Genomic DNA, 23,799 nt, shown 5'->3' on the forward strand with positions numbered 1-23,799 from the left:
TAGAACAGTACAGCACAGGAACAGGCCCTTCTGCCCATGATGTCTGTGCTGAGCATGATGACAATGGACACACCTGCTACACGTGGTCTATATCCCTTCATTTCCTGTCTATTCATCTGTCTGTCCAAATGCCTCTTAAACGTTTCTATCATATCTGCTTCTATCACTTCCCCTGGCACCGTGTTCCAGGCACCTACCACACTCTGTGTTTTAAAAAAAAACTTGACTTGTAAATCTCCTTTTAAACTTTCCTCCTCTCACCTCACACCTATGCCCTCTAGTATCTGACATTTCCACCTGGGAAAGAGACTTTACCTACCCTATCTATGCCTCACATAATTTTTCTACTTCTGTTAGGTTGTCCCTCAGCCTCCAATGCTCCAGAGAAAACAATCTTTATCCAACCTCTCCTTATAGCTAATACTTCTTAATCCAAGCAACATCCTGGAGAACCTCTTCTGCACCCTCTCCAAAGCCTCCACATCCTTCCTATAATGCGGCAACCAGAAATGCACACAGTAGTCCAAGTGTGGTCTGACCAAAGTTTTACACGTTGAAACATGACTTCCCGACTTTTACACGCAGCACCCCGACTGATGAAGGCAAGTATGTTGTACGCCTTCTTTATCTCTCTAAATACCTATGTTGTCCCTTTCAGGGAGCTATGGACTTGCACCCCAAGATCCCTTTATACATCAATGTTCCTCGGGGTCCTGCCATTTACTGTATATTTTTCTCTTACATTTGACCTCTCAAAGTGTAACACCTTACATTTGTCTGGATTAAACACCATCTGCTATTTATTTCCAACTTGTATCCTGCTGAATCTTTTCACAACTTCCTCACTATCCACAATTCCGCCAATTTTTGTGTCGTCTACCAAACTTAATAACCAGCCTGCCTACATCTTGGTCCTAATCATTTATATATATATATATCGCAAACAACAGAGGTCCCAGCACTGATCCCTGTGGAACACCACTGGTCACAGACCTACAGTCAGAATAACACCACTCTTACCCTCTGTCTTCCAATTTTGAATCCAATCTACAAAGTCTACATGGATGTCATGTGATTTAATCTTCTGGAACAGCCTACTGTGAGGGACCTTATCAAAAGCTTTACTAGTATCCATTTATACAGCATCCACTGCCTTACCCTCATTGAGTATTACTCTCGTCCCTGAGTCAGAAAGACTTTTAGGGCATCCTGAGGTCCTGAATAGTACAATATAGTGTGTTTTTCTTCTGAGTTTGTTCAGTGGTTTTCCTTGTCAGAAGGCTACAGGTTTGAGCTCCCTCCCGAGATGTGACCACAGATTCCTGAATGACCCTCTGTGGTACGAAGTTACAAGTGATGTGAATTGGTATGGTAGTTAAACAATGGCCCATTCAGTAGGATGTATGAAATCCATCATTTATAGCAGGTAGAGAATTCTTTCAGAGACAGATTGCAAGATCGTTTACCTCATTGTTGTTTGTGGGACATTTAAGAGTAAGCAGCACTGGGAATGCAACCTCAAGCTCCCAGTCATTGAACAGAAGAGGGACTATTTGGCATGAATCGATCATTTTAAACAGAAGGCAATACAAATTTGCTTTGCATCAACAAAGGTGAGGTTTACCAAGCATCATGGCCCCTTGGGAGTATTTGAGAGTAATCCAATTTAACCCCCAAGATGCTATTACTACTGCAGTTGATGACATTTTTGCCATATTGTATTTCTACCACAGACTATACTGACAAAAGAGGAAATTGCATTGAGTCTAAGTTGAGCAATCCAATTGTTTACTGAATAGCTCCTACGTATGGTATTCTTAATTATTGGGACTATGCGCAAAGCAGTCCCAACGCCACTGTTAAGTTATTTGCACTTCCTAATCAATGAAAAATAGTATTTTGTCCAATCATGTTCTGACGTATGTACTCTGGTTCATTCCAGAATCAGCTTGGAACCAATGCTGCAACTGAAGTTGGATTTTGCTTGTTAGTCTGACACACCCAAACCCAACATCTATGAGTAAATCTTTCTAATCCCGAACAAGGGGACAATTCCCAGAGTCAATTTCTCTAAGTGTTATACAACTGCAGGAATGTACCTCCCAACCAATGAGGTACCACCTCCTGTGGAGGAGGCAGAGCTGTGCAGTGGAGCTAAAGTGCTCAGTTTGTTATGAAATGCTACCTGGAGTGTCACATCTTGGAAGATAATGGCAGCACTAACCTCAGCGTATCTGATCATCTGTAAGTAATTGGTGCTTAGATCTTGTATGGGCAGTGTAAGTCTCTGATTTCCCCCTGCACCATTCATGGTTCAGAACTTCAAGACCTTCAGGGTATTGGAAGGGTTAGATGCTGACCCCGAGTTTAAGGAGTCAGTCAAAACACTTTGGTCGTGTCTTTCTGTCCCTTCTTTCTGACTTTGATCTCTCTGATCCCTTGCTCTCTTTCTCCTCTGTTCCACAGTCTTCTTTTCACTTCCAAAATCGTGATCTTTTTGCCCACTCTGGGTGCTTGCCCTCTCTCTTGTGCAGATTTCCAAGCAAGTAGTGAGGTGATGAAAGAAATGGTGGGCATAAGGAGGAAATGTGCTTCAAGATACAGGCCATGGGCTCCAGCTGGTGCACACTAGGTGTTCGTACATGGCTCTGGTGGCAGGGAGGGACTGGCGATGTTCAGGTTCCCAGAAGGACTCGTTCTTTCCCTGCTAATAGTATCCCCTAACAAGACAGTTCACCAGCGGAGCAAAAAACGAACTGCTGGAGGAGCTCAGTGGGTCAGGCATGATCTGTGGAGGCAGAGGGATGGTCAACGTCTTGGGACTGAGAGTGTAGAGGAGAGATACCACTATAAAGAGGTGAGAGGGAGGTGTGAGGTGGGGGCTGGCTGGTGATAGATGGGACCAGGTGAGGAGGAAGATGGTGGTTGGTTGGTTTATTATTGTCACATGTCTGAGGTACAGTGAAAAACTTTGTTTTGCATGTCATCTATACAGATCATTTCATTACATCAGTGAATTGAGGTAGGACAATGGAAACCAATAACAGAATGCAGAATAAAGTGTTACAGTTACAGAGCAAGTGCAGTGCAGGCAGACAATAAGATGCAAGGCCATAACAAGGTAGGCTGTGAGGTCAGGAGTCTGTCATCGTAGTAGGGGACTTTCAATAGTTTTATAACAGTGGGATAGAAGCTGTCCTTGAGCCTGGTGGTATGTGCCTTCAGGCTTTTGTATTTTCTGCCCAATGGGGGGGTGGTTTGGTGGGGGTGGGGTAAGAAGAGAGGATGTCTGAGGTGGATGGGGTCTTTAATTATGTTGGCTGCTTTACTGAGGCAGCGAGAAGTGACAAGAGTCTATGGAGGGGGGGACTGGTTTCCATGATGTGCTGAGCTGTGTCCACAACTCTGCGGTTTCTTGCGGTCCTGGGCAGAGCAGTTGCCATACCAAGCCGTGATGCATCCGGATAGAATGCTTTCTATGATGCATCTATAAAAATTGTTGAGGATCAATTTTGATGGGCAGATGGTGCCAGGTGGAGGGGGGAGGTCGAGACACAAGCTGGAAGCTTTTTAGCCCTAGAGTAGGGATAACCCTGGGAATTACAGACCAGTGGGTCTTACTTCAGTGGTGGGCAAATTACTGGAGAAGATTCTTAGAGACAGGACTTATGGGCATTTGGAGAAACGGATGCTGATTAGGGACAGTCAGCATGGCTTTGTGAGGGGCAGGTTGTGCCTCACGAGCCTGATTGAATTCTTTGAGGATGTGACAAAAGCACATTGATGAAGGTAGAGCAGTGGATGTGGTGTACATGGATTTTAGTGAGGCGTTTGATAAGGTTCCTCATGGAAGGCTCATTCAGAAAGTCAGGAGGCATGGGATCCAGGGAACATGGCTGTGTGAATTCAGAATTGGCTCACCCATAGAGGGTGGTGGTAGATGGAGCATATTCTGCCTGGAGGTCGATGACCAGCAGTGTTCCGCAGGGATCTGTTCTGGGACCCCTGCTCTTTGTGATTTTTATAAATGAGGATGTGGAAGGGTGGGTTAGTACGTTTGCTGATGATACAAAGGTTGGTAGTGTTGTGAATAGTGTAGAAGGTTGCTGTAGATTACAACAGGATATTGATAGAATGCAGACCTGGGCAGAGAAGTGGCAGATGGAGTTCAACCCGGAAAAGTGTGAAGTGATACACTTTGGGAGAACGAATTTCAAGGCAGAATACAAGGTCAATGGCAGTACTCTTAGTAGTGTGGAGGAACAGAGGGATCTTGGAGTCCACGTCCATAGATCCCTCAAGGTTGCCACGCAGGTCGATAGGGTTGTTAAGAAGGTGTATGGTGTGTTGGCCTTCATTAGTCGGGGTATTGAGTTCAAGAGCTGTGAGGTAATGTTGCAGCTCCATAGAACTCTGGTTAGACCACACTTGGAGTATTGTGTTCAGTTCTGGTCGCCTCATTATAGGAAGGATGTGGAAGCTTCAGAGAGGGTGCAGAGCAGATTTACCAGGATGCTGCCTGGATTGGAGAGCACGTCTTATGAGGATAGGATGAGTGGGCTAGCGCTTTTCTCTTCGGAGTGAAGGAGGATGAGAGGCAACATGATAGAGGTGTACAAGATGACAAGACGTACAGATTGAGTGAACAGTCGGACTTTTTCCCAGGGCGACAATGGCTAGCATGAGGGGGTATAATTTTAAGGTGATTGGAGGAAGATATAAAGGGGAAATCAGGGGTAAGTTTTTTTACACAGAGTGGTGGGTGCGTGGAACACAGTGCCGGCAGAGGTTGTGGGGGCAGATACATTAGGGACATTTAAGAGACTCTTAGATAGACACATGAACGATAGAGAAATGGAGGGCTATGTGGGAGGGAAGGGTTAGCCAGATCTTAGAGCAGGATAAAATGTCGACACAACATTGTGGGCTGTAATGTTCTATGTTCACCCCCTTCTTGGGAAAAAGACTATGTGCTTTCACCCTGTCTATGCCTCTTATATACCTCTATCGGGTCACCCCTCAATATCCTATGCTCCAGGGAATAAAGTCCTAGTCTATGCAACCTCTCCTTGTAACTCAGTCCCCAAGTCCAGGCAACATCCTGGTAAATCTTTTCTGCACTCTTTCTAGTTTAATAATGTCTTCCCTATAACAGGGTGACCAAAACTGTACACAACACTCCAAGTGCAGCCTCACCAACATCTGATATAACTACAACATAACTTCCCAACTCCTGTACTCAATGCCCTGACTAATGAAGGCCAGGGTGCCAAACACCTTCACCACCTTATCTACCTGTGACACTGCTTTCATGTCTCTGTTCCATAACACTCCTCAGGGCCGTACCATTCACTGTATAAGCCCTACCCTGGTTGTACAAGACAGCAAAGAAAAAAAGTGTGCAGAACAAAACACAATCAGAGAGTCCATGGTAATAATTTGTACTTGAATGTTTACCTGTTGAGGTGTTTATCGTGCTAATTGGAGGAGTTTCTCGTGATTACCTTGGGCTCAAACTGTTTATTTGTCAAATGACCAACAAATGACTGTCCTCCTTGGAGAGGCAGTAATTAAAAAAGAAAGAGCAAAACACGTCTGTTGATGGAAGATTGAAAACAAATTAACTTCTGCAACTGCCAGGTAAATCTGAATTATATTTGTGTTCCCCAGATGATTGAGCAATCAGCCTGAATCATTAATGGTGCCTCAAAGTCTGAGAGTTTCCCCACTCCAGCTAACCATGTAGACTAATGTTAGTTGTGGTCGGGAGGTGGGCGGCCGCTGGTTCTGATAGGCACGGTAGTTCAGCGGTTAGCGTAACGCTATTACAGAGCCAGTGACCCGGGCTCAATTCCAGCCGCTGTCTGTAAGGAGTTTGTACGTTCTCCTTGTGCCTGCGTGGGTTTCCTCTGGGTGCTCCGGTTTCCTCCCACATTCCAAAAGACGTACAGGTTAGAAAGTTGTGGGCATGCTATGTTGGCACCGGAAGTGTGGTGGCACTTGCGGGCTGCCCCAGAACACTATGCAAAGGATGCATTTCACTGTATGTTTCAATGTACATGTGACTAATAAAGAAATCTTATCTTATAACTCATTCATATACTTGTGGAGCTTTGGGTGCCTGTGACCTGGCTCTGACCAATCTGCATCTGAATACTCCGAATCTAGGGGGAAAAATGAGTTGCATTTCTGCCACAACCACAAGATGTCCAAAAGTGCTTTAAGAATTATTTTTGAAGAACAGTCACTGTTATGATGTTGGAAACACAGAGCCATCTTATGGACAGGAAACTCTCATGCCTTCAGTGCTGTACTGGGGTGTTGTCCGATAGATGAGAGTTCTGCCACTAGACTGACAGCTGATAATCCAAGTGTCAGGGAGAGTGGCTATCTGACATCGAGCAAGCATAAGCTATCAATTCTTGATAGTTCACTTTGAGGACATTGTAATTTACATTGTAATTGTACCCACCTCTACAGCTTCCTCTGGCGGCTTGTTCCACATACCCACGCACCATATGTGGAAAAGTTGCCCCCCAGGTCCCTTTTAAATCTTTCCCCTCTCACCTTAAGTCTATGTCCTTTAGTATTAGACTCCCCTATATAAAGTAGTGTATACATATTCCCATGCACTCCCATCTCTCTTTCAACAGGTGGTCAATTTTGTTAACAGCTTCCTTGCAATATGTTCCTTAACTTTAAATGTTACAGGTCCTCCCCAGGCTACAAACGCCCAACCTATGGACACCCTGTGCGTAAGAACAAGTGTTTGGGGGACTAGCGGGATGGGTTTGCCAGCTACTGCGGGGCTGCAGGTATCTTCTGCCGGGTGGGAATGGGGCATTCCTACGAGCCTTATCTCCTCACCTCCTGCCAGCCACAACAGTTGGAGGCTGGGTCGAGCCAAGCAGAGCTGGGAGCGCTGAAGAGACTCGCTCACTGAGTCAGTGAGGCCAGCTGGCAGCCACTCTCCCCATGCCTGCTTGCCCTCCCGTCCCAGATGTTTCTGTGACCCTCTCCCACACATGTTTCTGTTCATTTCCAACTTATCAACAGTTCTCAGGAACAGAACCCTGTCGTAACCTGGGGACTGCCTGTACTTACTCTTTAACTCTGGATGATGCTGGAGGGAACTAACCCTGGTGACCACTCAGAACGTGGAAAGGTTCCATCTACAGTTTCTTGGAAGTTGTTCCCCAAAATACAAAAATCACACCAATAGCCATTCCATTCCCTTTTGTTTGTACCGTCATCTTCCTATTTACCTGCTACAAGACCATGTCATTAGTACAACAGAGCTGTGTTAATGGAGGATAAGGTTTAAGTTAATCAGCAGTCTAAAACTTGTTAATAAGCTTTCTCACTGGTGTTTACACTTTCAACCTCCTGTTGAGGACAGACCAGGCCACATCAGTCATCTTGTTGTCTGTGCAAGGACTTGTAACCTGTGGTGACATCACCACAAGGCAAGGGTCCAGAAGAAAACTTGTATTTGTGTAAACAAATACAATTCCCCTCCAGCTTACGCCCTCTTTGAACAGTTCAGCACTGATAGCAGGTTCCTCATGGCAAATTGGGATATGAATTTTGATCAAGTTTGATTAACTGTGAGTTTTGCATTTCAGAATCTGAATCAGACTTATCACTGATTTATATATTGTGAAATTTGTTGTTTTGTGGTAGCAGTATAATGAAAAGGTAGAAAATTACAATAAATTACAAAAATAAATGGTGCAAAAAAAAAGGAATAATGAGGTTATGTTCATGGGTTCATGGACCATTCAGAAATCTGATGGAGAGGAAGAGGCTGTTCCTGAATCATTGAGTGTGAGTCCTCAATTGAAGGCATCTGATTACATTCACCCCTTACCCATTCTACATTTGTAATTAAAGACTGGACAATGCAGGCGGCAAAGAGAAATGTCCTGGGTGGAATAGCGTGCCAAAGTGATGGATATTTTGAGGCCTTGGCTTTCAGTCAGTTGCACTATAACATTGTGGCTTGGATCTGTTGATCTATCTGGTCTTTCCCTGCCAGCTTTACCATTAAGCATAACAGAAAGAGCTCAGAATATCAGGCAGCATCGATGGAGAAAGGAACAGAGTCAATGGGTTCAGGTCAATGATCATTCATATCTAATTTGACAACAATTCTAATGAAGGGTCATTGACCTGAACTATTGACTCTCTCTCTCCCTCCCTCTCCCTCTCTCCCTCTCTCCCTCCCTCTCCCTCTCCCTCTCTCCCTCTCCCTCTCCCTCCCTCCCTCCCTCTCCCTCCCTCTCCCTCCCTCTCCCTCCCTCCCTCCCTCTCCCTCCCTCCCTCTCCCTCCCTCCCTCTCTCTCTCCCTCTCTCTCTCTCTCTTTCTCTCTCCCTCTCCACGGATGATGCTTGACCTACTGAGTCCATTGAATATTTTCTGCTCTTGTTTCAGATTTTCAGCATCTGCAGAGTTTTGCTCCAGTAAGCCTGTTCATGCCCCTTTTATAAGCAGGGAAAATCTGCCAAGCCACCATTAACTGCATATTGTGAGATGCAGCAGATTCAATACACAGTAACAAAGACCTCTTCGGGCAGCAGAAGAGACAAGAACTAAATCAGAAAGGAAAACTGGAAAAGAGATTTATTTTAGCATACTTTACACTGTCTTTTCTTTGCAGTGAGCTACACTGGTGGGTTAATGCATCAATTTATCATTATGAGTGACCACTGCACTCCTGATTTTGACTTTCAAGAAAGTTGGATCTCGTTTGGTAAGTGACAAACTGTAGAAGAAAAAGAGGAGTGCATCTATGCAGTGCAATTATCTTTTTACCTTGGGACATCTCATTGTGGTTGACAGCCAATGTACATTTTGGTATTGGTATTGGTTTATTATTGTCACTTGTACTGAGGTACAGTGAAAAACTTGTCTTGCATACCGATCGTACAAGTCAATTCATTACACAGTGCAGTTACATTGGCTTAGTGCAGAGTGCATTGATGTAGTACAGGTAAAAACAATAACAGTACAGAGTAAAGTGTCACAGCTACAGAGAAAGTGCAGTGCAATAAGGTGCAAGGTCACAACAAGGTAGATCATGAGGTCATAGTCCATCTCATCGTATAAGGGAACCGTTCAATAGTCTTATCACAGTGGGGTAGAAGCTGCCCTTAAGTCTGGTGGTACGTGCCTTCAGGCTCCTGTATCTTCTACCCGATGGAAGAGGAGAGAAGAGAGAGAATGAATCGGGTGGGTGGGGTCTTTGATTTTGAACTGTAGCCACTGTTAGAAATTATAGCACTCAATATGCACATAGCAAGCTTCCACACGGTACGGTAGTGTAGCGGTTAGCGCGATGCTATTACAGCGCCAGCGATTGGGGTTCGATTCTCGTCGCTGTCTGTAAGGAGTTTGTACATTCTCCCGTGTCTGCGTGGGTTTCCGCCGGGTGCTCCAGTTTCCTCCCACATTGCAAAGACGTACGGGCAGGTTAATTTGGGTTTAAAATGGGCGGCGCGGACTCGTTGGGCCGGAAGGGCCTGTTACCACGCAGTAAATAAAAACTTTAAAATTTAATTTAACATTTAAAAAGCAGTGAAATAATTTTAAGTAAAGTTAATTGCTGGATAAATATTGGCTGGGCCTTGCTCTTCAAATGGTTTTGAAGCATCTTTTATATCCACCAGAAAGGACAGAGCTAAGTCTGATTGAACAATTCCCCCGACATATAACACATACATATGGCACATACACAGGAGTGACATTGTGCTCATGACACTGGAATGAGAGACAACCCATGAATTTCTAACTCAAAGCCAAGAGTGTTTCAAACTAAGCCTGACAATTAAGGTTGGCTGCTCCAGGGTATAAATCATCCATAATCCCCAAAATTTATAGTCCTTCTGCAATGTCCATGAATTACTTCATAATAACTTGGCTGGTTTTAATTATGGTAACTCTGAACCCAGGCTCTCTGAACATGTATAACCAGGGTGTGCTGTTGGGCACAAGAGACAACACTGCTTTTTGAAAAGTTTAGTCACAGTAATGGGCTCCCCCAGTTTTCAGAAACTAGTCTGACCAAATGGTGACTATCTTTCTCAAAGTGCAAAATTTCTATTGTGATTGCTGTACAATGGAAGAAAAGCTGTAGGAAGCAGAAAAAACTTGGTTTATTATTATTATTATTTTTGTCACGTACTAAAGTACAGTGCAAAACTTTGTTTTGCATACCATCCATACAGATCATTTCATCACATCAGTACATTGAGGTAGTACAAGGGAAAACAATAACAGAATACAGAATAAACTATTATAGTTACAGAGGAAGTGCAGTGCAGGCTGACAAAGTCCATAATGAGGTAGATTGTGAGGTCAAGAGTCCATTTTATCATACTAGGGAACCATTCAATAGTCTTTAACGGCGGGACTTAAAACTTAGAGAGAAAATCAGCACATGCAATTGTTCCTCTTCTCACATTAAAATGGGATAAACTGGTTAGTGTGTTGATAACTAATCACCTTGCCCTAGAAAGTTCCAACCTTCAAAGACTGTCCTAATTTCCAGAAACTAAAGATTAATCCATGGGCACTATATCTAGCACTCTGAAGGAAAATACAGAAGCCTATTAAAAAATATAACATTAATATAGAGATTTTATTTAATTTGAGCACTCAAATGCTAATTATAGAATATTGTAGATGGGAAGGAAGAAAGGGTGTTTGATGGTCAATAGCTAGTAGGAGCACAGGAATATAGGATTTCGCCATTTAACTGCTCAAATCTATTCCACCATTCATAAGATTATGTATACACCCTTTCCTCCTTTTGCATTATACCTTTGTTTAACAAAATTCTGTAAATCCTGGACTTAATATCAAGAATTACCTGGCATTAATTGGAATTCCAAATTTATACCATTAATGAAGAATGTGATTGTGTTTCAGCTGGTGGGCGGATGGATGTGTTGAAAATGGTGGAAATGTAGGGGAGGGGTGAATGGAGGCAGAAAGGGAACCTGGAATATCATCACCCTGGTGTCCCATTATGTAAAGTTGATGTGCTTATCCCAGTTATAAATATAATGAGGTAGATATTCATTCTTGGCACTTGCTTTAAATATGCAGTTTAGTTGTGGCTATTGGTATTGGTTTACTGTTGCATAGGTACCAAGATACAGTTTTGTTTGTGTGCCATCCAGACAGTTCATTCTATACATAAGTACATCGAGGTAGTAAAAAGTACAACAGCATGCAGAATATAGTGTTACGGAGAAAGTGCAGTGCAGGTAGACTAAAATGCAAGGGCCACGACGAGGTAGAATGGGAGATCAAGAGTTCATCTTTTAGTGTGTGAGAGTTCAGTTCAAGAGCCTTATAACAGCAGGATAGAAGCTATCCTTGAACCTGGTGGTACATGCTCTCAAGCTTTTGTATAACATTAAATTCAATAATACTGAATATAAACCGCAGTTGCTACAATATTCCTGCATTTAACACAAGCAAGCGAGGAAGAATTTTTAGCTCAATATTTCCTCCCCTACCATCATGCCTGGGAGAAAAAGCATTCACTGGTTTCCACTTTGTATCTTAATTCATCAAAGCTAAAATGAACTTTCTAACACTTGTCCTGTATTTCAGATTATGAAAAGTGCGATAATGATGAAGTTATTCAAATCAAGGCATGTACTATGAATTCATTGTGTTCCATAACGTCTGCACACTTGCACTGCGATTGCAATAAAAATAATGGAGGCAATGCGAGTCAATTCTGTGACGGTAAATAAGGATGCACAAATTACTCTTCTCTACATCAAAATCAGTTTATTATCATTGACATTTGTTGTGAAATTTGTTGTTTTGCAGCAGTGGTACGGTGCAAGACATAAAAATTACTGTAAGTTACAAAAATAAATAAATAGTACAAAAGAGGAATAACGAGGTGGTGTTCATGGGTTCATGGACCGTTCAGAAATCTGATGGTGGAGGGGAAGGAGCTGTTCCTGCAACGTTGAGTGTGGGTCTTCAGGCTCCTGTACCTCCTCCCCAATGGTAATAACGAGAAGAGGGCCTGTCCTGGATGGTGAGGGTCCCTAATGATGGATGCCGCCTTCCTGAGGCACCGCCTCTTCAAGATATCCTCGATGCCAGGGAGGGTAGTGCCTGTGATGGAGCTGGCTGAGTCTACAGCCCTCCATGACCTCTTTTGATCCTGCGTGTTGGAGCCTCCATACCAATCGGTGATGCAACCAGTCAGAATGCTCTCCACTATACATCTGTAGAAATTTATCAATAATTATATCAATATTGTATATTGAAAAAATGGTTGGTTCCAACTTGTAGAGTTAAGTTATAGTCTTTAATTAATCGCTGGGGTGATTTGGGCTCTGTGTGGTGAATAGGTATTTTAGATAGATAGGCTGACTGTGGCAGTAGTCCAGAGGAGTTGCTAGCAACTCACCCAGTTTCTGGGCGCTCCTTGTTACTATAATTAAGGTGCTACCTAATCCCAATGTGGCCCGCCAAGTGCTAGTCCTGTGTGTGGCTTGTGAATGAGGAGGTGGAAAATGAGACCATGCGTCTCAAAGGACTCCCCATTCATTTTCAAATCAAGCCTATCAGATTTAGTGTTTGCGAGACAAGCTCCATGGAATTTTATCTGATTAAAGCTGAGGATCACATTGACTGTCCTCGACCAAAGGCAGCAAGTGTGTGGGAGTGACATTATGACTTGGAAATATCACCAAAGTTGTTTGGTCAACAAGATCACAAGGAAATAAGAGCAGGAGTAGACCATCAGGTCTCCCAAGCTTGCCCCGCCATTCGATATAACCTTGGCTGATCTATGCTGGCCTCATCTTCTCTTTTGTGCCTGTTCCCCATAGCCCTCAATTCCTCAATCTTACAAACATATATCTATCGCCACCTGAAATATATCTAATGACCTGGCCTCCACCACCCTCAGGGGCAGAGAATTCTAGAGATTTACTACCCTCTGAAAGAAGAAATTTCCAGGCACCTTCATTTTAAATGACTGGCCCATTATCTTGTAACTATGTCCCCTTGTTCTTGACTCTCTTACTAGTGAAAACATCTAAACATCTACCCTGTCAAATCCTCTTAGGATCTTATGTGTTTGAATAAGGTCACCCCCTCATTCTTCTAAACTCCAATGAATACAGACCCAGACTGTCTAGTCCATCTTGATAGGACAACTCTCACATACCAGGAATTAACCTGGTGAATCTCCTTTTGACTGCCTCCAATGCTACTAGATCTTTTACTTGGTAAAGTTACCTAAACTGCACAGTATTCCAGGTGTAGGCTCACCAACACTGTACGACTATAACAAAATCTCCCTATTTTTAAACTCCAACCACTCTGTAATAAAGGTCAACATGCTTTGCAATGTTCTTGTCTGCTAACTTTTTGTGATTCATGCACTAGAACACCTAGATCCCTCTGAACATCACTCATTTGCAATCGCTCTCCATTTAGATAATAATCTACCTTTTAATTCCTCCAAATCCTGCAATGCCACGTTATCAATGCCCAGAATCCACGGGTGAATAAAAAAATGTTTTCAAAGTACTGCCTCTGGTTTTCTGTCTCCTGCTTTCGGTGGATGGAAGGATAAAGTGGCCGTGTTCAGGTCATGATGGAAGGAAGATCAACCAGGTGCAAGCGGCAACACACGATCCTGTCAGTGTTTATTCACAATGCTCCTGTCTTTCTCCTCCCTGGAACTCTGGGGTCCAGGGATTTGTTCTGCTGGAAGTAGAGGCTACCTCATTAAATGTATTTAAGACACAGATAGATTTTTGCATAGTAGGGGAATTAAGGGTTATGGGGAAAAGGCAGGTAGGTGGATCTGAGTCCATGGCCAGATCAGCCATTATCTTATTAAATGGTGGAGCAGGCTCGATGGGCCAGATGGCCTCCTCCTGCTCCTGTTTCTTATGTTCTTTATGTTAAGAGTGCAAGAAGCTGAAAAGCAGAGGTGGGTGGGATAGATTAATAGGTATTTTCCTAATTGCTGCTGCCCCTATATTGGGCATAAAGAGGTTGCTTAAGGGAAGATTATTAACTCTACTGAATCAGTTAACATGCTGTTTATTTTACAACCATCCAACTAGTCCGTTCACCAAACGTTACTATGAGTCTTGCACCTTGCTGCATACTTCTATGTCAATAGTGTGAAGCTGTTATCTTAACTTGCAAAAGATAAATTACATTTTTTTCTTTTCAACAGCTCTCTGATCAGAAAACCATTTGCAAAAGGAATTTTCAAATATTTAACTGTTTTACTTGCAGAGATTCAACAGCACTTTATCAACGATACGATTGTTTTGAACAGTAAATTGTGTCCACCTGGGTACTACACTAATATAAGAAAGTTCTACATCGGTGAGTCTTAACTTAGAACATCTCCCTCTTCCCTTCTCCCTCTCTTAATCTTTTAACAGAGGGGCAAATCAAATGAGAGACAAGATTGCAGATACTGTAATCTAGAGCAACAAACAATCCACTGGAGAAACTCAGTGGGTCAAGCAGCATATGTAGGGGGAAAGGAATTGTTGATATTTTGAGTTGAAACCCTGCATCAGGACCTTGAAAATCAGTTGAGGACCTCTATAAGAATTGTGCAGAGATGCAGTTGCCAGACCTGGTTAGCCATAATGATCAAAACAGAAAATGCTGGAAACACTCAATAGGTCAGACAGCATCTGTTGAAAGAGAAACAGAATGTTTCAGGTCTGGGACCCTCCATCAGAACTGTCTTCTGGTCAGCTGTCCACTTGGAGCCTCTTCACATGATCCACCATCTTAGGCGTACCCTGGCCCAAATACTATTCATTCTGGCTTCCCATGGTCAATTGCAAAGAGAAAAGACAAATTAGACTAGTCATGATATTAATCAAACATTTCCCATATTTTAATTCCCCCATGAGTTTTCTTCTGGGTTGCACAGAGAAATTTCCTGAAAGTCATTTTCAAGACATTTACAGCCATTCTTTAAGGGAAATCATCTGGGATGTGAAAGTGTTAAATATAAGTTAAAGAAGAGCCATTAAGTTAGTTAGTTTCAATGCCAACCCACAAAAAGAAAGAATTTGCATTCATAAAGCAACTTTACCATCAAAGAAGTACTTCTTGTTGTAGGGAACGTGGCAGCCAATTACCCTAAAACTTCCTCACCAGTGAAACATTTTATCACTTTTTACCCATTGGTATTGGTGTTAGTATTGGTTTATTATAGTCACTTGTACCGAGGTACAGTGGAAAAACTTGTCTTGCATACCGATCGTACAGGTCATTACACAGTGCAGATACATTGACGTTGTACAGGTAAAAGCAATAACAGAATACAGAGTAAAATATCACAGCTACAGGGAAGTGCATTGCAGGTAGACAATAAGGTGCAAGATCATAACAAGGTAGATTGTAAAGTCAAGAGTCCATCTCATCGTATTCAATAGTCTTATCACAGTGGAATAGAAGCTGTCCTTGAGCCTGGTGGTATGTGCCCTCAGGCTCCTGTATCTTCTGCCTAATGGGAGAGGAGAGAAGAGAGAATGACCTGGGTGGGTGGGGTATTTGATTATGTTGGCTGCTTCACCAAGGCAGTGAGAGGTATAGACAGCGACATTGTGATTTGGAACCTCTATATTAAATCTTTCCTTAACTTTTTCTGCTCTGAGGAAATTGATCTCAGCTTCACTGAAGTCTCCATGCAATTGAATCCCTTGCTCTGTAGTCTCACTAAGTTGCTGAAGGTTGCAGGTCATAACAAGGAACAGAGAGAAGAACAAAGACAAAGATAGCATCAGTTCTGAATTGGTTAGGTGTTGTGAGATGGAGCTGAGCTGGTCTTATGGAGAAGACCCATATGAAAAGTTTATCAAATGGCATCAATACACATTATTGCCAACCCCTGTCTCTAACACCTAGACTAAAATTATTAATGTTTACTAAAATTTGACAAAAGGTAAAGAGTATTTGTAACTTTGGTTCTCTTCATTTCAGACTTTGCTTGTGACACGACTGAACACTTTTCAATTAACGTTTGTACTGTAAATATAAGGTGCTTCACTGATCCCAAGATGTACTACTGTACCTGTAAGAGCCAATACACACCAGCCATCATGCAAAGAAGCCGAACCTTACCCCTGTGCAGAGGTAGGAAATAAGTAGGAAATTTAAACCCAGTTTATGTTGGTTTAAGTTTTAAAATGTTGTTAATTTTTAAAATTTCTTTATGTAAGCCGAAAATATTGGTACTTTAAAATTGTGTTGGATATGCAGTGCCAGTCCAGTTCCTAAAGAGTGATTGGAGGGAGGCTGTTGATGAGGAGACCGAAGATGCCCTTGCAGGACAACAAATACCTCTTCAGACTGTCCTATCTTGGCATATACAGCGTCGTTCTGGCTAGCTGGCTGACAGGCAACAGTGAGGACTGGCAGAGGTGGGAGGATGAATGCTGGCTTCCTGAGGAAGAACACCTTGAACTATTGCTACTCCTTCCGAATGATCTGTTGGAGGAGGAATAGTTGGATGTCTGGTATCCATTAGCGACAATGACAGCAATGTGAGCTTGGCTTTCTGGCAGTGATCAGACCTCGTGTGGTTTCAGTCTGAGCTTCCACTGCAGCTCTCAGACATTGGGTGGCTTCCTCAAGTGTGGCAGTGGAATATGTAACAATGGCTGCCACTTGGGTCCGCGTGTGTGTGTGGTAGAAAGGATCAGCTTCCAATTCTGTGCCAAGCCGGACTCCTCCAAATTCCTTGGCATTGATCACAGGCTTTCTGGTGGGCTTTCCAACCTGCTCAGCCTTTCATTGTTTACTCCCACCAACCTTCCTCAGGACTCTGCCACATCAAAGTCCTCACCCCACTCCTCAGAAGCAGCTCATCCTCCAGTGAAGCAAGTCATGGGCTGCTTTGTCACCTGTGGGCTAAAACACCATGGCTCCAAGTTCTGCTGGCAAGTCACAACTTTGTGCTCCCAGCTGATGAGTACAACCAGTCAGCAGTTGATTAAAGAGTTTATGAGGCAAAAACCAAGAGCTATCTGTCAAACAGGACAAACAGGATCAGATAAACCAGGATCACAATTCCATGCGTGTTTTTTGAGGTTATCACATTCTTTATCAAGGTGACTATTCCGACCAACTTAAATCTACAAGTCGGCACAGAATTAGAATGTCCTCATGGTGATCAGCAGAGAGCCCATGCTCTCATGCTGTTTGAAGCCGCCGTTGAGAAGGAAGAGTTTCATACAGTGTAGCTTTGAGAACAAAAGCAATGCTACTACTTGTAGGGAACGGCAGCCAATTACTCTAAAGCCTCGCTAGAGAAACATTGGCTGATGGATGAGTGAGTGCTCAGCTTTAGGTCACTTGTCTTCAAGGTTTCCATGTCCACTCACTTTCTCCTCAGTGGAGCGACTTGGGATGTTCTACTTTGGTAGAGGTGCTATTTATTTTCTTGTGGTAGTAACTATTCCTGCTGCTAACAGTCATCTCCATTCTTTGGGAGGCCCAATGTGATAGATTGACATAGAATCATAGAGTCATAGAGTAATACAGCACGGAAGCAGGCCCTTTGGCCCAACTCATCCATGCCAACCATGGTGCCCACCAAGCTAGTCCCATTTGCCCGCATGTAGCTCATGTCCCTCTAAACCCCTCCTATCCATGTACTTATCCAAATGTGTCTTAAATATTGTCATTGTACCTGCCTCAACCACTTCCTCTGGATGCTCACTCCATATACGCACCACCCTCTGCACGAAGAAGTTGCCCCTCAGGTCCCTTTTAAATTTTTCATCTCTCACCCTAAACCTACGCTCTCTAGTTTTTAGTTCCTGTTCCCTTGGAAAAAGAGTATGTGCGTTCACCCTATCTATACCCCTCGTGATCTTATACACCTATATAAGGTCACCCTTCAATCTCCTATGTTACAAAGAATAAAGTTCTAGCCTGCCCAACCTCTCCCTATAACTGAGGCCCTCGAGTTCTGGCAGTATCCTTGTAGGCACAGTAGTGTAGCGGTTAGCATAACACTATTACAGCACCAGCGACCTGAGTTCAATTTTGGCCGCTGTCTGTGAGGAGTTTGTACGTTCTCCCCATGACTGCGTGGGTTTCCTCCGAGTGCTCCGGTTTCCTTCCACATTCCAAAGACATATGGGTTAGGAAGTTGTGGGCATGCTATGTTGGCGCTGGAAGCGTGGCGACACTTGCGGGCTGCCCCCAGAACACTCTATGCAAAGATGCTTTTCACTGTGTGTTTCGATGTACATGTGACTAATAAAAGTATCTAATCTTATTATATCTTAAATCTTCTCTGCACTCTTTCCAGTTTAAGGATGTCTTTCCTATAACAGGGATGTGTATTTTGTGATTTCAGATGTTAATGAATGTCTTCAAGATCCGTGTAATCCTCAGGAGATCTGCACAAATACACCTGGAAGTTACACCTGTGCCAACAAAACATGCATCGGTAAAAGAAAGTCAACAACTTGCATATTCTATTGAGTATTAGAATATAGAATAGTACAGCACAGGAACAGGCCCTTCAGCCACAATGTTGTGCTGAACTAATTAAACTAGTAATTAAATGCCTAACTAAACTAATCCCTTCTGCCTACATGATGTCCACATCCCTCCATTCTCTGCACATTAATGTGCCTATCTGAGAGCCTCTTAATCGCGCCTATCGTATTTGCCTCCACTACCACCCCTGGCAGTGTATTCCAGGCACCCACTGCTTTCTGTGTTAAAAAAACTTGCCCCGCACACCTCTTTTGAACTTACCCCCTCTCACCTTAAATGCATGCCCTCTGGTATTAGACATTTTCAACCCTGGGATAAAGATACTGTTTATCTACTCTGTCTGTGCCTCTCATAACCTTATAAACCTATCAGGTCTCTCCTCAGTCTCTGCTGCTCCAGAGAAAACAACCCAAGTTTGTCCAACCTTTCTTTATAGCCCATGCCCTCTAATCCAGGCAGCATCCTGGTAAACCTCTTCTGCACCCTCTCCGTAGCCTCTACATTCTTCCTATAATGGAGCGACCACAAGTGAATGCATTAAAGTATTAAAGATCAAGAGTTATAGTCACTGCACTATTGCTTGGACCACGTGTAAATTGGTGTATGGATTAACGAGTGAGGGAGGGAAACAAGTTGTTGAAAGAGTGGTGGGGCACCCGTACCAGTACTGAGAAAGGAAGGCATTGTAACAATGGGACAGACTGTCACGGAACCAAGCTGGAACAAAGATCTTGATGGAAGGGGCAAAGAGGCTTTGAAAGTTGGATAATTTAAACCATGGTTTCAAAACTCTCCATGCCCTTTTCAGAATTTGAACTATATTTTAATATTCTGGCAGTGAAAAGCTGGTTTTACAAAAAGTGACTTTGAAGTTGTCTGATAGTTCTAAAAACTCAAGTGCAAGAGAGAGTTTTATTTACATAGCACCAATCACATCTCTTTTAGAACAAAGTGTTTTACATTCAGTGAAGTAATTCAGAAATATAGTCACTGTTGTAGTATAGGAAATGCAGCAGCCTATCTGTAGACAGCCAACTTCCAGAACCAGAGAGGCTGCGCTTTCTTAGAAATATTGATTGAGACATAAAGGTTGGCTAAGACACCAGGCTCATCCCTCCTCTAACCCTCCCCCCAGCCAATCAAGAACCTATCAATCTCTGCTTTAAATACACCCAATGACTTGGTCTCCACACCCCTCCATGGCAATGAATTTCACAGATTCACCACCCCCTGGCAGAAGAAATTCCTTCTCATCTGAGTTCTAAAATGGCGTCCCTTTATTCTGAGGCTGTGCTCTCAGATCCTAGACTCACCTACTAATGGAAACATCCTCTCCATGTCCACTCTACCCAGGCTTTTCAGTATCCGGTAGGTTTCAATGACATAGCAGTAGTGTAAGCGCCAGCTACCCGGGTTCAATTCCGGCCACTGTCTGTAAGGAGTTTGTACGTTCTCCCCATGTCTGTGTGGGTTTCCTCCGGGTGCTCCGGTTTCCTCCCACATTCCAAAGACGTACGGGTTAGGAAGTTGTGGGCATGCTATGTTGGCGCCATAAGCATGGCGACACTTGCGGGCTGCCCCCAGAACACTCTATGCAAAAGATGCATTTCACTGTGTGTTTCGATGTACATGTGATTAGTAAAGATATCTTATCATCCTTCTGACTAACACTTTATAAAACCTCATCATAAAGATTGCTGCTCCCTCAGTGCAGCAACCCTTCAGCACTGTCCCAAGGTATCAGACTAAACTTTTGTTCCCATGACTATGAAGTAGGACGTCACTTTTTATTTGGAGAAGAAAAGCTGCCTTCCTTTCCGGGTCTGATCGGCATCTGAGCTCAGTCTCACACCAGTGTCATTGATTTCATCTGCTTTTTTAAGTGGCCCATTGAGCCATTTAGTTGGAACAAAACTGGGCCATTGCCACTTACTCAGGATAGCCAGGGATAGGCAATGGTCTAATTCTTTGGAACTATTTAAAAATTTCATATATAAATGTATTTACAGACATGAACCTATTCAACACATCGCAATGCAGCCTTATTCACTGGGACAAGCAGACACAGGTATTGTGGCACTTCATATTCCCAGGGATGTATTCTAGATTAAGTGACTGTACTAAAAGTTTTGTGTGACACAAAGTCATAGAGTCATACAGCACAGAACCAGGCCCTTCAGCCCAACCCGTCCATGCCGACCAAGATGCCCACCGAAGCTAGTTACATTTGTCTGCGATTGGCCTGTATCACTCTAAACCTTTCCTATGCATATACTTATCCAAATATCTCTTAAATGTTGTCATTGTACCTGCCTCAACTACTTTCTCTGGCAGCTCGCTCCATATATATACCACCCTCTGCGTGAAGAAGTGACCCCTCAGGTCCCTTTTAAATCTTTCCCCTCTCACCTTCAACTTATGTCCTCTCATTTTTGAGCCCCTTTCCGTGAGGTAAAGACTACATGCTTCAACAAAGTTTTATAACCATCAAGGTGGATGATATGATTTTTAGGAATTTCCCCTTTTAATAGTTTCATAAATCTGTGACCTTTGTCTGTGTATATATGTGGAATGCATCTATGTGTATGCATTCATCATCTAGTTCCCTGTACCTTTATGTGACATTTGTGTCTATCTACACAAATATCACCCATTTTTGTATTTACATGTAAGCTATGAGTCTGTGTATGTATAAGTGTTCCATATCCCTTGAATAGGTAAATAATTTGTGTCTGTCTGCACATGTATGATCTATATATAAATGCATCTAAACATCTAAAATTCCTTGAAGATTTTGAAAGTTGGATAATTTAAAGCAAATAGAAATTAATTCTGTGTTTCAATGATTTGTAGCAATGCAAGCAACAAGGGGAATTTTTAACACCTTATTTTCATTCTTTTTACAGTTGCCCTGGAATTCATTCCACCAGTATTGTTCCGTGATTAATTCACTTGTTACATTAGTGAATGAACAGTGCCAGAACCAGAATGATAAGTTTATAATGCAGGTTAGTAGTGCCTTGTTATAATTTGCATTGGTTTTCACAGAGTAAAATCAGTGATTCACTTCCGGAGAGTTAGATTGAAAGCATTATGTATTACCTTAAAGTTTCCACATTCAGATTACAGGTCCTCGACTTATGGACACTCCGTACATACATACAGGCATTTGGGAGCCTGGCGGGATGGATTTACTGGCTGCTCTGGGGCTGTGGGCATCTTTCCCTGGGTGGGAATGGGACATTTCTGCATGCTTTCTCTCTCCGCACCCCCACTCGCCCAAGCTGCCACAATCAGGGGGCTGGCTGGGTGGATCCAAGCAGAGCCAGGAGCGCCGAGCGGACTTACTCGCTCACACTCTGGGTCGGTGAGGCCAGCTGGCGGCCACTCTTCCCCGTGCCTGCTCACTCCCCCTTCGCTGCTGTTTCTGTGATCATCTCCCACACACTGTTGTTCATTTCTGACTTACCAACAGTCTGGGTTATGCACAGTTAGAACATAGAACATTACAGCACAGGAAAGGCCCTTCGGCCCACAATGTTGTGCCGACATTTTATCCTGCTCTCAGATCTATCCAACCCTTCCCTCCCACATAGCTCCCCATTTCTCTATCATTCATGTGTCTATCTAAGAGTCTCTTAAATGTCCCTAATGTATCTGCCCCCACAACGTCTGCAGGCAGTGCGTTCCACACACCCACCACTTTCTGTGTAAAAAAACTTACCCCTCACATCCCCCTTGTACCTTCCTCCAATCACCTTAAAATTATGTCCCCTCGCGTTAGCCATTGTCGCCCTGGGAAAAAGTCTCTGACTGTCCAGGAATCTCTGACTGACAGTTCTCAGGAACAGAACCCTATTGTAACCTGGGGATTCCTGTACCAGACAATTACTGCAGAATATTTTGCCTCATCTGAATATATACACAAAGAAGAGATGCCAGATTTTCAGGATTTTATAGTAAATGCTTTTAACGTCCAGCCTTGCAGACCATACTTGCTCTGTGAGCCTGAGCTTCCTGCCCAAAGTCGGGCATACAGTATCCAGACAGGTATGTGGAGGAGATATTGTTTATTAGAATTAAAGACATGCAGGGAAGTAAACTAAGAAAGTGTCAGAATCTGACATCTCTGCTCAGATCTAATGCTTTTCTCTATGTTGTTAATCAGTCATTAACATCTCCACAGCTGATATCATGAGGCTTTGAATGGAATCAATCTCTTTCCTTACTCACTCCTGAAAATGCTCTGCATTCTGGCTGCTGGGTTGTATTGTGCACCTACCTTTACCATGTACCATTCCCGTTTGCCACAGGCAAAATATATCCCTTATTCACCATCACCAAAACAGGTCATACCATCAGTCTTGGTGTGGGGTGAGGAGTGGAGGGTTCAGTTATTATGGGATGATATCAGAAATGTCTAAACGTTCTAGGGTGGGAGAAGATTACAGAGATAAAGTGAGACAGAGTCACAGAGGGGTTTGAAAACAGACCGGAAGCCAATGTTGGTGGAAGTAGAGCCTGGTGAACAGAGATTTCCATGAACTGATGGTATCCAAGTATAATATTATAATAGGTCCCCTCATCCAAATCATTGGTATCGTGGAAGGTGGGAGACTGTTCAGGAGAGCATTGGAATAGTCAAGTCTGGAAGTATCAGGGTGTGGGTGAAGGTTTAACTAGAGATGAGCTATGGCAAGAGTGCAGAGAGAAGCAAAGTTATAAGGTATGAGTGGTGGAGGGGATGTGTATTTTGAAGCACGGCTCAGGTCAGCTCACTGGGGTCGCAAACATTCTGGTGCAGCTTGAAATGGTGGCTGGACAAGAGAAATTGGGTTGGTGACTTCAAAACAAAGTTTCTGTCGGAAATATCTTTTAAAATTTTATTTTAAGTACTTCAACATTTATTGGTATAGAAATGAAATTGTTTGTTCTTTACAGAAAGTAATTTCAACTGGAAGTGATCTTCTCAATAAAGATTCCCTGTGGGACAAATTAGAAAATGAACAGCGATTCTATTTGGCTTCTGTGTTCCTGCAGTCTGTGGAAAATGCTGTAATCGGTGCCACTCTGAGTTTACCAGATCAAGGAAGGACAAATAAGTCAACTAAAAATATCGGTAAATTCAGCAGATATATTTGACTTGACATGTTCTGAGGTATTGAGACCACTGCACATATGATGTGAGGAATAGCATTTGCTGACTTTCTCCATACATGCAATGTAGCTTTTGTACTACAGTATTATTTCCTTCCCTA

At 43.1% G+C, this 23,799-nt stretch overlaps 1 protein-coding gene across 2 annotated transcripts in view; it reads left to right on the forward strand.

The window, feature by feature from the left end:
- The first annotated feature begins 2,094 nt into the window (after positions 1-2,094).
- LOC127585017 (adhesion G protein-coupled receptor E3-like) overlaps positions 2,095-23,799 on the forward strand; it is a 41,446-nt gene continuing 19,741 nt past the window's right edge. The window contains exons 1-9 of one of the 2 annotated variants that reach the window (XM_052042125.1): positions 2,095-2,244; positions 8,661-8,753; positions 11,624-11,761; positions 14,297-14,389; positions 16,010-16,162; positions 18,396-18,488; positions 20,551-20,609; positions 21,448-21,549; positions 23,483-23,660. In XM_052042125.1, the coding sequence (XP_051898085.1) occupies positions 2,211-2,244; positions 8,661-8,753; positions 11,624-11,761; positions 14,297-14,389; positions 16,010-16,162; positions 18,396-18,488; positions 20,551-20,609; positions 21,448-21,549; positions 23,483-23,660 (943 nt within the window). In that variant the 5' untranslated portion in view covers positions 2,095-2,210. Of the gene's footprint in view, positions 2,245-2,824; positions 2,858-8,660; positions 8,754-11,623; positions 11,762-14,296; positions 14,390-16,009; positions 16,163-18,395; positions 18,489-20,550; positions 20,610-21,447; positions 21,550-23,482; positions 23,661-23,799 lie in introns of those variants that run through there. The other variant, XM_052042126.1, reaches the window with a different exon arrangement.

The sequence above is a fragment of the Pristis pectinata genome, chromosome 31 (assembly GCF_009764475.1).
Source record: "Pristis pectinata isolate sPriPec2 chromosome 31, sPriPec2.1.pri, whole genome shotgun sequence".
Lineage (NCBI taxonomy): Eukaryota > Metazoa > Chordata > Chondrichthyes > Rhinopristiformes > Pristidae > Pristis > Pristis pectinata.